This window comes from Mustelus asterias, chromosome 26, assembly GCF_964213995.1.
Source record: "Mustelus asterias chromosome 26, sMusAst1.hap1.1, whole genome shotgun sequence".
Taxonomy (NCBI): Eukaryota; Metazoa; Chordata; class Chondrichthyes; order Carcharhiniformes; family Triakidae; genus Mustelus; species Mustelus asterias.
In genome coordinates this window covers 39163874-39178412 of record NC_135826.1, presented here as the reverse complement: position 1 = coordinate 39178412, position 14539 = coordinate 39163874, and the positions used below count along the sequence as shown (strand labels likewise).

At 44.6% G+C, this 14539-nt stretch overlaps 1 protein-coding gene across 1 annotated transcript in view; it reads right to left on the bottom strand.

Moving 5' to 3' along the window:
* Positions 1–14539, bottom strand: part of cpamd8 (C3 and PZP like alpha-2-macroglobulin domain containing 8) — a 217944-nt gene that overhangs the window by 199342 nt on the left and 4063 nt on the right. The window contains exons 3-4 of the mRNA XM_078198736.1: positions 7370–7517; positions 6036–6182 (exon numbers count right to left, since the gene is read on the bottom strand). Coding sequence (XP_078054862.1) covers positions 6036–6182; positions 7370–7517 — 295 coding nt within the window. The remainder of the gene's footprint in view (positions 1–6035; positions 6183–7369; positions 7518–14539) is intronic.

The following is a 14539-nucleotide window of genomic DNA, read 5'->3' as shown; positions in this document are numbered from 1 at the left end:
AGTGCTTTAAAGGCGGTGAGGTAGGGAAGTGGAGAGGTTTGGGGAGGGAATTCCAGAGTTTAGAGACCAGAATTAGAGAATGCAAAGATATTATAAGGGTGTAAGACTGGAGATTACAAAGATCGGACGGAGTGAGGCCTTGGAGGGATTTGAACATGGATCGTAACTTTACTTTCAAGGTTTCCAGGAACCAATGTGGGTCAGTGAGTGCAGGGAGGTGAAAGAATTGAGTTAGGATATGGGCAGCAAGAATTTGAAGCAGCTGACGTTTAGAAGCGGAGAATTGGAGACCATCCAGAAGACAAACCAAGACATCGCACCTATAATAGTTACAAGTGCAGTCAGGGTTATCATGCAGGAAAACAGGGCACAAAGGAAGACACAAAAATATCATTAAAAATCAATTGATTTTGGGTGTGGGAGGAACTGTGACCAGGGCACTGGAAAGCAGACCAGATCAGTCCCAGGATTGATACTGCCATCGCCTTCAATTATAGAATGATGCAGCACCGAAGGCCATTTGTCCCATCATGCCTCTGCTGGCTCTTTGAAGGAGCTGGGCAATTAATTCCACTCCCCCTGCTCTTACCCGATAGCACTGTAATGTATTCCTCCAAGTCTTTACCCAATTCAAGGGTTTAGCAGGTCGGAAGGAAAGTGGAATTGAGGCCACAATTGGATCAGCCGTGATCTTATTGAATGGTGGAGCAGGTTTGAAGGCTGAATGGCCTACTCCTGCTCCTAATTATAATGTTCATAGAACCCTCATCAAACCCTGTTTCTTCATCAAAGAACTTGATCAAATTACTCAAACGTAATTTGAGTTTTACAAATCTGTACTACGTTTTATGTATTAACTAGGTCACTGCCGTCCAGGTCCTCTTGGACCAAGGAAGAATTGGCAACCAATCTTAATGTCTTTTTTTATGTTCTTATAAAAAGCATTCAGACAGTTACGTGGGTAAGATGGGTATAGAGGGATATGGACCAAATGTGGACAATTGGGAATAGCTTAATGGTAAAAACTGGGTGGCGTGGTCAAGTTGGGCAGAAGGGCCTGTTTCCATGCTGTAAACCTCTATGACTCTATGACCACCAGTTAGTGTAACAAACTATAACAGTTTATTTAGAAGCAGATGAATATTCAGAGCATGTTCACAATGTTAACACTTCCAGCTCCAGAATATTCTCTGGCTGCAAAGGCCTGCGCTCTGCACCCATGCTCATTCCCCATTGGGTGATCAGGTCACATGACCCTTCCAGTGTATGCCTTTAAAGGGGCCAGCTACTACATCCCTCCCCCCTTAAGTCCCTCATTATACAGTACATAAATAACTTAATTTCCAAAACAATAACAATAATGAACATTTTTTTCAGAAACTCAGTCTGTCCAGGGACTTTCTCTTTCTCTGGCAGCGATGTAGCTCAGCTGGTTAAGGTTTGACTATAGAGGTGCTTTGGGTTGGACTTGTCTCATTCGGACTCTCTCCTGGTTCCAGCACGTCACTTCCCACTATCTCCTCCGTTTCAATGGGAGCAGCGCTCTGGCCTGTCATTGGTTGATCAGCCACTTCATCCCTTGGACAAACAACACTCCTTGCCGGCACAATTGGATCAGGCAATGGCACTGAACGAGTGACACTGCCTGGGCTCCTGCGACGGCTCCGTCTCCACAGGTGATCTACGTGTTTCTTCACTAACTTGTCCTGCACTTTCACCTCATGGGACAGTGGCCCCATCCTGACCATCAGAACTCCTGGGACCCAATTTGGTCTACTTCCAAAATTCTTCCCAAACTGGATCATCTCAAATGCTCTTTCTACCTTTTACGAATCACGGCTCCTCTTCTGAAAACTCTGTCTTGTCTCCACCCTCGCTGATAAATTTGGAACTACCTGGCTCAACCTGGTCGCTAAGAATTACCCCATCAGCAGCTCAGCTGGATCTATTCCAGTTGTAGTATGTGGGTGGTTTTATAAACTAGGAGAAAACATGCCACTTAGTTTCTAATGAAGCAGTGTTTGCTTTTTCATACTGGTTTTGAATGTTTGCATTGTACATTCAGACAGCCCATTTGATGAGAAAATGTGAGGTCATCCATTTTGGTCGGAATAACAGCAAAATGGATTATTATTTAAATGGTAAAAAATTGCAGCATGCTGCTGTGCAGAGGGACCTGGGTGTCCTTGTGCATGTATCACAAAACGTGGTTTGCAGGTGCAGCAGGTAATTAAGGCGGCAAATGGAATTTTGTCCTTCATTGCTAGAGGGATGGAGTTTAAAAACAGCGAGGTTGTGTTGCAGCTGTATAAGGTGCTGGTGAAGCCACACCTGGAGTACTGTGTACAGTTTTGGTCTCCTTACTTGAGAAAGAATATACTGGCACTGGAGGGGGTGCAGAGGAGATTCACTAGGTTGATTCCGGAGTTGAGAGGGTTGGCTTATGAGGAGAGACTGAGTAAACTGGAGCTATATTCATTGGAATTCACTCAGAAGAATGAGGGGAGATCTTATAGAAACATATGAAGGGAATAGATAAGATAGAAGCAGGGAGGTTGTTTCCACTGGCAGGTGAAACTAGAACTAGGGGGCATGGCCTCAAAATAAGGGGGAGCAGATTTAGGACTGAGTTGAGGAGGAACTTCTTCACACAAAGGGTTGTGAATCTATGGAATTCCCTGCCCAGTGAAGCAGTTGAGGCTACTTCATTAAATGTTTTTAAGGCAAGGACAGATACATTTTTGAACAGTAAAGGGTTATGGTGAGCTGGTGGTAAGTGGTGCTGAGTCCACGAAAAGATCAGCTATGATCTTATTGAATGGCAGAGCAGACTCGAAGGGCCAGATGGCCTACTCCTGCTCCTAGTTCTTATGAGGAGTGATATGGGGCCGTATGGATGTTTTATCCCGGGTGGCAGGCCATGAACTTCTGGAATTCAGCATATGTGAACACTGTTCCGTTGTCTGGTACACTATGGGCTGCAAGACGTTGGCGCAGCTTTTCAAGTGTGGTGTGCCACCTTGTGGACCTTGATCTATTTTGAATGGGCAACCATCAGCAAAAGGAACATTGTGCCCTTAAATGGGCCAATGTGAACTCTCAGCCATGGCTGACCCGGCCATTCCGGAGAGTGGAAGGGAGCAGTAGCAGATAACTTCTGCTGTAGCTAGCACTGGTCACATTGTTTTACCATCCTGTCTATATCAGCATCAATGCCAGGCCACCAAACTTAGTTCCTTGCTAACATTTTCATCTTCGATATGCCCAGCTAGGCATGATGCAATTCTTCTATCAATAACTGTCTTCCTGGTTTGGGGATGGCCAAACCCAGTCAACTGGCCATCTCAGCCAATCACTGCCCCATCAGCCTACTCTTAATCATCAGTAAAGTGATGGAAGGGGTCATCAACAGTGCCATCAAACAGCGCCTGCTCATCAATAACCTGCTCAGTAACGCTCAGTTTGGGTTTCGCCAGGGTCACTCAGCTCCTGACCTCATTCCAGCCTTGGTTCAAACATGGACAAAAGAGCTGAATTCTAGAGGTGAGGTGAGGGTGACAGCCCTTGACATCAAGGCCGCATTCAACTGTGTTTGGTATCAAGGAGCCCGAGCAAAACTGGAGTCAATGGGTATCAGGGGACCAACTCTCCGCTGGTCGGAGTCATACCTGATACATAGGAAGATGGTTGTGAAGGGTCAGTCATCTCAGCTCCAGGACATCACTGCAGGGGTCCCTCATGGTAGTGTCCTAGGCCCAACCATCTTCAGCTGCTTCATCAATGACCTTCCCTCCGTCATAAGGTCAGAAGTGGGGCTGTTCGCCGATGATTGCACAATGTTCAGCACCATTCGCGACTCCTTAGATACTGAAGCAGTCCATGTTCAAATGCAACAAGGTCTGGACAATATCCGGACCTGGGCTGACAAATGACAAGTAACATTCGCACCACACAAATGCCAGGCAATGACCATCACCAATAAGAGACAATCTAACCACCGCCCCTTGACATTCAATGGTGTTACCATCACTGAATCCCCCACTGTCAACATCCTTGGGGTTACCATTGACCAGAAATTCAACTGGACTCACCACATAAACACAGTGGCTACAAGAGCAGGTCAGAGGCTAGGAATACTGCGGTGAGCAACTCACCTCCTGACTCCCCAAAGCCTGTCCACCATCTACAAGACACAAGTCAGGAGTGTGATGGAATACTCTCCACTTGCCTGGATGGGTGCAGCTCCAACAACACTCAAGAAGCTTGACACCATCCAGGACAAAGCAGCCCCGCTTGATTGACATCACATCTACAAACATTCGCTCCCTCCACCACCGACGCTCAGTAGCAGCAGTGTGTACTATCTACAAGATGTACTGCAGCAATTCACCAAAGATCCTTAGACAGCACCTTCCAAACCCATGACCACTTCCATTTAGAAGGACAAGAGCAGCAGATACATGGGACCACCACCACCTGCAAGTTCCCCTCCAATCCTGACTTGGAAATATATCGTCACTCCTTCGTTGTCGCTGGGTCAAAATCCCTCCCTAATGGAGGGATGTTCTGTGGGTTGGTCAACCCACAGAACATGGACTGCAGCGATTCAAGGTGGCAGCTCACCACCACCTTCTCAAGGGCAACGAGGGATGGGCAATAAATGCTGGTCAGCCAGCGATGCCCATATCCCACGAATGGATAGAAAAAACCCCTTGATCCCCAAAGGTAGACAATATTCTTGCAACTGAGCTCATTCTTCCCGAGCTGATAAGGCTTCATTTCTACTAGAGCTTTCTCATTTTGCCAACCATGCAATATCATAAACTTAATCTTCAACAATAACGGGCTCCTATTGGTCCAGTACTTGACTTGATGTGCTGCGACATGTAAAATGTCCATAAAGTTTAAAGCCATTACAATCTCTTGCGGAACTCGAGGGGACAGTGTTCTTTCAGGTAACGAAAGGTGACTTAAGGCATTTGCATTGCTTATGTCAGCCCCTGGCTGATGTTCGAAGGTAAATTTGTAAGCCGACAAGAACAATGCCCATCATCATATTCTAGCAGAAGCAATTGGGGGAACTGCTTTGTGTTCTTTGTAAAGCCCTAAGAGTGGCTTGTGGTCTGTGACGTCAGTAAAATGTCTCTCGGAAATGATGAAACTTCTTGATGCTGCAGATAACAGCAGGGCCTGCCTTTTCCATCTGTGAGTATCCTCTTTCCACGTCTGACAGGGTTCCGGTTACATATCCAAGGGGTCTCTGTTACAATCCCTGTTGGTGTTATAACGGGTGGATGGCAAGACCCCAGAATGGAATCCTGTCTCCAAGACATTCACTTCTTTCTATTAAACCTGGAGGAAATGGAGTCACAGGATCGATAATCAGATTTACCAGCAAAAGAAAACATTTACTAAGTGTGAAAGAAATGGATTATAATACAATGCTCCTTTACTCTCCCCTTAGCTTAATAAATACACACAGCTTTTAAGATTAACATGGATGACAAAGTATATTCAAAGCAGCAATGGTCTCATCAGCACACAAGTTTGTGGATGCTTCTTCAGAATTTCCCCAGATAATTTTCATTGGTGAGTTTTTGATACACTATCAATTACGACGCGAAGACTTCTGAGAGTGAGGATAAACTAATAGGCTTTTATTCACGGAGAACAGGAGCACGCCCTTGTGGCTGACCTGGTCTGAACTGAGGCAAGGAGGAGGGACCATCACCTTTATACCCCACTCTGGGTGGAAAGGGAGGGGCCCCAGGTGGAAAGGGAGGAGTCTCGGGCCAGGTGCAGCATGGGTGTGTCCAGGCACATACATGTAGTAACAGTGGTTCACCACAGTTTTCACTTCACGTCTGGCAGTAATTGCTGTAAGGATTTCGAACCGGCCCCTCTCAGTTTCCTCTGTCCCGATTGGCTTACTGTTTCTTCTCTCTGTCAATGCTTTAACTTTCAAGTGCCAGTTTGGTATATGTCAGAGCCCCTGTCAACTTCACATACATATCCTCAATTTTGGGATGGGGTACCTATCATCAGCTTGTAGTCCCTGCAGATACGGACAGTCTTGTCTGGTTTCACTACTGGCACAATGGGTGCTGCCCACTCTGCAAATAGTACAGGCCTGACGATGCCCAAATTTTCCAGTAGTTTAAGCTCCATCTCTGCCTTCTCTACTAGTGCATAAGGCACAGGTCTTGCTCTAAAAAATCTCGGGAGTGGCTTCTGGACCTACATGGACCCTAGCTTGCAATCCTTTAATCTTCCTAAGTTCCTCTTGGAATACTTCTTGCTATGTCACAATGACCCCATGCAGACCCCCTTCTCCTATCCTAAAGATTTCCAGCCAGCTCAACTCAATCTCCTGGAGCCAATCATGCCCCCTTGGTCCTTGACCCAACACCACCATCAGAGGTAGCTGTGCCGATTGCTGTCTGTAACTCATGGGGGTTGTAGTTTTTCCTACTATCTTTATGGCTTCCCTGGTATACGAAGTCTTGCTGCAGAGTTCGTCAACCTCAGGGGTTGAACTCCTTCTTTAATGTCCACTGGCTCACAACAGCATTCTTTCTGGTTGTATCACAGCTTGGTATGGCTCTTGCTCTGTCCAAGACCACAAGAAACTACAACGGGTCATGAACAAAGCCCAAACCATCATACAAACCAGCCTCCCATCCATTGACTCTGTCTATACTTCCCACCACCTCGAAAAGCAGTCAGCACAATCAAAGACCCCACGCACCCCGGACATGCTCTCTTCCACCTTCTTCCGTCAGGAAAACACAAAAATCAGAGGTCACGTACCAACTGACTCAAGAACAGCTTCTTCGCTGCTACCATCAGACTTGAATGGACTTACCTCGCATTAAGCTGATCTTTCTCTACACCCTGGCTATTGGGGCATTATCATCCTTTCCTTCTCTATGAACGGTATGTTTTGTCTGTATAGTGCGCAAGAAACAATACTTTTCACTGTATACTAATGCATGTTACAACGATAAATCAAATCAAATAGTAGCTGATGCTCCCATGTCTACCTCCACCTTCAGTGGCCAACCGTTTACCAACAACACTCTTGTGATGGGGACTACCTTGCCCACTTCCACATTGTTTGATAACTTAACAATTCGCCCCCTCGCTGTGCACCCGGTTGGATTATTTACTCAGCTTGTACTGGGCTGACCCTGCTTACTTTTACATTTGTGCCTGAAATGAACTTTCTTTCTGCACCTGAAGCACTCTCATCTTAATCTGCACACTTCTGGGGAGTGTCTTCTCCCACATCGAACGCACTCTGTGTTATTGCTAGACTGCTTAAATCTTTGGTATGTAGCGATTCCTTCCACTTCTTCATTCAACTCACTGCTCGAGCTCAATCCCATTCCTGCGATTCTGGCACCATTTCTATTTGCAGTTTCCTGCCCTAATTGGTGGACCTCGATGTTTTGCTCGCTTTGTAACTCGTGTGTGCCCTTCTCGACATTCACTATCGCTGTTGCCATTTCCAGTGCCTTCTTAAAAGGCAACTCAGATTCAGACAACAGTTTGCTTTGTAAGTTGCATTATCTACACCACATACAAATCGGTCTCTTAACATGTTGTCTAAAGCTGACCTGAAGTCACACTGCTCTTCAATCTGCTTCAATCTCAATATGAAGGCTGCAATGGTCTCCCCCGATGCCCTCCCCATCGAGTTACACTTATATCTTTGCAGTGTTACCGAGGCTTTAGGGTGGTAATGCCCCTTTGCTAACTCAACAAGCTCTAAAAATGCCTTCGTGTTGGGAGCATCCGGGGACCGTAAACTTTGGATGAAGTTATAGGTCTGGGTCCACACGCAGTAAGTAAAATGACTTTCTTCTTATCCTCCCCCTTTATTCCATTAGACATGAAAAAATACTCCAACTATTCCACATATTGTACTTAGTTCTCAGTGGTTATGAGAAGGCTTCTAGCTTCCTAAAGTGAGGCATGCCTGTTCCCTCCTTTTCAGGCTGGGATCGATCTGATTTGCTCTGCAATTTTGTAACAATGTCCTCTTCGAATTCCTCACTGCAAACGGAGTCGCTGATTTACCTCATCGTCAATGTAGTAACTGGAAGTATTGGTGACCCCTAATTGGTATATGACAAACTGTAACAGTTTATTTACAAGATAAATATGCAGACTGATTTCATGATGTTAACACTTGCAGCTCTAGAATCCATGCTGGCTCTGCATCAAGATCTTACCCATTGGGCAATCGGATCACATGATCCTTCTGGTGTATGTCCCTTAAAGGGGCCAAATTCCCTCTTCCAGTTACCAGACTAGGTCACTACCCCTCACCATCAGGCAATTCATTCCAAACACTCCCCGTCTTCTATGTGAAGTAGCAGGACTTGCTCAACTCACCTTTCCTCACTTCCACATCGACTCACCGCGCCAGGGACCCGAGTTCAATTCCCGGCTTGGGTCACTGTCTGTGTGGAGTTTGCACCTTCTCCCCGTGTCTGCGTGGGTTTCCTCCCACAATCTGAAAGATGTGCTGGTTAGGTGCAATGGTCATGCTAAATTCTCCCTCAGTGTCCCCGAACAGGTGCCGGAGTGTGGCGACTAGGGGATTTTCACAGTAACTTCATTGCAGTGTGAATGTAAACCTACTTGTGACACTAATAAACTTAAAACTCAAACCATAGGACCAATCTTTCTAGTTGACCCTTTAATGAACTCTGCTGTCTCCACCTGCCCAAACCAGTGGCACACAATATTCCCACTGTCTCAATAAGCTCAGCTTTTAATAAATATATTTATTCTTCAGAATGTTATTTTACTGGCTAGACCAGTGTTTATTGCCCATCACTAATTGCCCTTGAGAAGATGTTGGTGAGCTCCTTTCTTGAACTGCTGTAAGCCATGTGGTGTTGGTACACATGGTGTGGAGTTTGTGTCTTTATATGCCCTGTTTGCTGTTTGAGAGCAGATCTCCCACTCACCTGACGAAGGAGCAGCGCTCCAAAAGCTAGTGGCGTTTGCTACCAAATAAACCTGTTGGACTTTAACCTGGTGTTGTTACACCCACAATGCTGATAGGTAGGAAGTTCCAGATTTTTGACCAGCCACACTGAAGGAACAGTCAGGATGGAGAGTGGCTTGGAGAGAAACTTTCATATTTTTATGTGTCTAAGAGTCTGCTGCCCTTGTTCTTCAAGTTAGTGGAGGTCACAAGTTGGAAAGATGCTGATTTTGATTTGATTTGATTTATTATTGTCACATGTATTAACATACAGTGAAAAGTATTGTTTCTTGTGCGTTATACAGATAAAGCATACTGTTCATAGAGAAGGAAATGAGAGAGTGCAAAATGTAGTGTTACAGTCATAGCTAGGATGTAGAGAAAGATCAACTTAATGCAAGGTAGGTCCATTCAAAAGTCTGACAGCAGCAGGGAAGAAGCTGTTCTTGAGTCAGTTGGTACGTGACCTCAGACTTATGTATCTTTTTCCCGATGGAAGAAGGTGGAAGGGAGAATGTCCGGGTGCGTGGGGTCCTTGATTATGCTGGCTGCTTTGCTGAGGCAGTGGGAGACTGGTTTGCCTTGATGATTTCCTGCAATGCATTTAGCAAATGGTACGCTCTGCTGTCACTGTGCAGTGGTGGTGGAGGGAATGAATGTTTAAGGTTGTGGATGGGTTGTCCATCAAATGGGCTACTTTGTCCTGGATGGCATCATACTCTGCATCATTAGTAAACTCTCTAAACAAGGTTGCGATGTCAAACATTTTCAGTACTTTGTACAAGCGAATAAAATTGAAAACGAGTTGCTTGTACTAATTTTTCTCAATACGATAGGAAGTAACACCTTTAATTTGCTCTGGAACAAGGTTCATCCAGCAAAGCCAGGAACCAAAACTTACGATGACTTGACAAAGATCCTTGAAGAACATCACTCTCCAAAGCCACTGATCATCACGGAACAGTTCGGATTCCACTGAAGGAATCAAGTGGAAAGCGAAAGCATTGCTCAGTTTGTGGCAATGGCACAACATTGAGTTTCGTGAGCCATTAGAAGATACTCTTCAAGATTCTCTAGTTTGTAGTCTTCAACATGAGGCTATCCAAAGATTGCTCACTGAGCTTGTTTTGAGTTTAAAGGCAGCAGTAGAAATTGTAGTGTTGATGGAACTGGCTGTTAAAGAAGCTTCACAATTTGCTGCAGGAATGAAGATTCACAAGTTGGGAACTGCCCATAAGAAGTGAAAACAGCAACAAGCATGTCACAGATGTGCCAAAATGGACCATTCAGCGAGTGAATGCTGGAGCAAGAATAGTCAATGCAAGAATTGTGACAAAATGGGTCACATTGCAAAAGCTTGTTGGGCTAGACCAGCTTCCCCTGAGAAGAATATTCAGCAGAAGAATCTGGGTACCTTTAAGAAAAATAAGTTACATTCTACAAAACGAAATTACAAAATGGAAGAAAAGAATTACGGCCATGAAGAAGAAAATGTCCAGAGATATGATGAAGAGCTTCAACTGAACATCTTATCCATACACGATGCATCACATAGATTCTGGGTGATTCCAAAGTTACATGGACAACCTATTAGGCTGGAGGTTGTTATTGGTGCCTCTGTATCTGTAATTTCTGAGATTACATACCAACAAAAGCTAAAGAATCTTCCTTTAAAAACGGCTGATGTGATTTTAAGGACACACATTAAAGAAATTGTGCCATCAGTTATGTCATGGTCAACTTGGAAATAAGTGGATAAATCACAGTCACCTCTCGATGTGGTCCATGGTAATTTTCCAACTCTGCTTGGGAGATCATGGTTAGAGAAGATAAAGCTTAACTGGAGTGCTGTTGACAGATTGGTCGAAACCAAAACAGACTTGCGCTACCTTCTGGATAAATGCAATAGTGTTCTTGAAGAGACACTTGGCTCAATGAAGAGAGTTCAAGTGAAACTCAAGATAAAGCCAAATTGTCAACCAAAAAGTCTCAAAGCAAAAGCGATGCCATATGCAATTTGTCACAGGTGGCCAAGGTGATTAAGAAGGCATTTGGCCTGCTTGCCTTCATCAGCCGGGACACTGAGTACAAGAGTTGGGAAATCATGTTGTAGCTATATAAAACCTTGGTTAGGCCGCATTTGGAGTATTGTGTGCAGTTCTGGTCACCACACCACCAGAAGGACATGAAAGCTTTGGAGAAAGTGCAAAGAAGGTTCACTGGATGTTGCCTGGTCTCAAGGATGTTGACTGTGAAGAGAGGTTGAATAAGCTAGGAATGTTTTCACTGGAAAGGCAGAGGTTGAGGGGAGACCTGGTTTACAAAATTATGAGAGGCATAGACTGGGTGGATAGTCAGAGGCTCTTTCCTAGGGTGGAAGTGTCAATTACAAGGAGACACAGATTCAAGATGAGAGGGGGAAAGTTTAAGGGAGATGTGCAGAGGATGTTTTTCATGCAGAGAGTGGTGGGTGCCTGGAACGCACTGCCAGAGGTGGTGGTGGAAGCAGGCACATTAGCAACATTTAAGAAGCATCTTTATGGTACATAAATAGAGAGGGATTAGAGGGATATGCACCGAGTAAGGGCAGAAGGTTTTTTAAAAATTTAGTTAGGGCATCATGATCGGCACAGGCTTGGGGGCCGAAGGGCCTGTTCCTGTGCTGATTTGATTTACTGTCACATGTATTAGTATACAATGAAAAGTATTGTTTCTTGCGCGCTATACAAAGCATACCGTTCATAGAGAAGGAAAGGAGAGGGTGCAGGATGGAATGTTACTGCCATAACTAGGGCGTAGAGAAAGATATACTTAGTGCAAGGTAGGTCCATTCAAAAGTCTGATGGCAGCAGGGAAGAAGCTGTTCTTGAGTCGTTTGGTACGTGTCCTCAGACTTTTGTATCCTTTTCCCAACGGAAGGGGGCAGAGAGTATGTCTGGGGTGCGTGGAGTCCTTGATTATGCTGGCCGCTTTTCCGAGGCAGTGGGAAGTGTAGACAATACTGTGCTTTTCTTTCTTTTTTGTTCAAGGTCAAAGAAGAATTGGGACAATTTGTTAACACTGGTGTTCGAGCCGGTTTGAATGCATAACTGGGCAACCACCATCGTACCTGTCATGAAACCAGATGGTTCAGTTATTTGTGGTGATTTTAAAACAATCATAAATCCAGTGTTGTGCGCTGATCAATATCCACTTCCTTTAGTTGAAGATTTGTTTGCTGGGTTATCAGGTGGGCAGAAATTCAGCAAGATTGATCTTTCACCAGCACAATTACTGATGCATGGAGCCACTGAATCTCAGCCATTGCTTACCATCGTTACTCATAAAGGTCTTTTTCATTATAAAAGATTGCCTTTTGGAATAACATCTGCACCAGCCCAATTCCAAAGATCGATAGCTCAGATTTCAAGTGGTCTCTCTGGTGTACAATGTTACCTGGATGATATTCTAATTACACGGTCCAGTGAATAAGAGCACTTGAATAATTTAAAAGCAACATTGGAATGTCTTCAATCACATGGTCTGCGTATCAAGAAAGAAAAGTATGATTTTTTCCCAGACGTCAGTCCAGTATTTGGGTCACATTGTTGATGATAAAGCACCACATCCAACGAATATGACATAAATGACACACTTTCTAGGATTAGTACATCATTATGGTGAATTTGTTCATAACTTAGTTACATTATTGAAGCCATTGCATAATTTACTATGTACAAAACACAGTCATGGGACTGGACTACAGAATGTGAGAAAGCACACAAAGATGTCAAAGATGCTTTGCAGAAGTCTGAAGTATTTGTTCATTTTAATCCGAAGCTACCATTACCACTTGCTTGCGACGCTTCATCTTATGGAGTTGGGGCAGCAGTTTCACATATTATGCCTTCAAAAGAATGATCAATAGCTTTTGCATCATAGAAACCTTACAGTGCAGAATGGGGCCATTTGGCCCATCAAGCTTGCACCAACAACAATCCCACCCAGGCCCTATCCCTGTAACCCCACGTATTTATCCTGCTAATCCCCTGACACTAAGGGGCAATTTACCTGGCCAATCAACCTAACCTGCACATCTTTGGACTGTTGGAGGAAACCAGAACACCCGGAGAAAATCCACATAAACAAGGAATGTGCAAACTCCACATAGTCAACCGAGGGAGGAATTGAACCAGGATCCCTGGCACTGAGGCAGCAGTACTAACCACTGTGCCACCGTGTATTCTGACTAACGATGAATTTAAGTATGTTCAGCTAGAAAAAGGATTGAGTTTAGTTTTGGCATACGAAGGTTTCATTATTATATGATCGTCAGTTCACACTACTGACTGATCATTGACCCTTAACTATTATTTTTAGGTTGTATAAAAGCATACTATCATTAGCTGCTCGCCGATTGCAAAGATGGTCACTGATCTTATCAGCACATTCCTACGAAATAAAGTATCCTCAATCAGAATGCCATGCTAATGCATTATCACGCTTAAATTTACCTATTCAGCAGATGCCATCAACTAGTTTTGCTAATATTCTTTATTTTTCACTGATGGATCATTCGCCCGTGACAGCTTCTCAAGTTCAGGGTCATAGAATCCCTACAGTGCAAAAGGCCATTCGGCCCATTGAGTCTGCACTGACTCACCGAAAGAGCACCTTATTAAGGCCCTTTCTCCCATCCTATCCCCAGAACTCCAAACATTTACCACGGCCAATCCACCTAACCTGCACATGTTTGGACTGTGGGAGGAAACCGGAACACCCGGAGGAAACCCACGCAGACACAGGGAGAACGTGCAAACACTATGCAGTCATCCAGAATTGAACGCAGATCCCTGGCTAACCACTGTGCCACCGAGCTACCCTAGTTATACCATGCATGAGCCCGCGAAGGGGGAAGTGATGACATGGTATTTAAAGGATGATAACTGTAACCTATCATATGCATCCTGATTTAAGAACATAAGAACTAGGAGGAGTAGGCCATCTGGCCCCTCAAGCCTGTTCCGCCATTCAATAAGATCATGGCTGATCTTTTTGTGGACTCAGATCCACTTACCCACCCGCTCACCATAACCCTTAATTCCTTTACTGTTCAAACATTTATCTATCCTTGTCTTAAAAACATTCAATGAGGTAGCCTCAACTGCTTCACTGGGCAGGGAATTCCACAGATTCACAACCCTTTGTGTGAAGAAGTTCCTCCTCAACTCAGTCCTAAATCTGCTTCCCCTTATTTTGAGGCTATGCCCCCTAGTTCTAGTTTCACTCGCCAGTGGAAACAGCTTCCCTGCTTCTATCTTATCTATTCCCTTCATAATCTTATATGTTTCTATAAGATCTCCCCTCATTCTTCTGAATTCCAATGAGTATAGCCCCAGTCTACTCAGTCTCTCCTCATAAGTCAACCCTCTCAACTCCGGAATCAACCTAGTGAATCTCCTCTGCACCCCCTCCAGTGCCAGTATATCCTTTCTCAAGTAAGGAGACCAAAACTATACAGTTTGGAACTATAAGTGCTAAGAGAGCTTGAGTTGACTG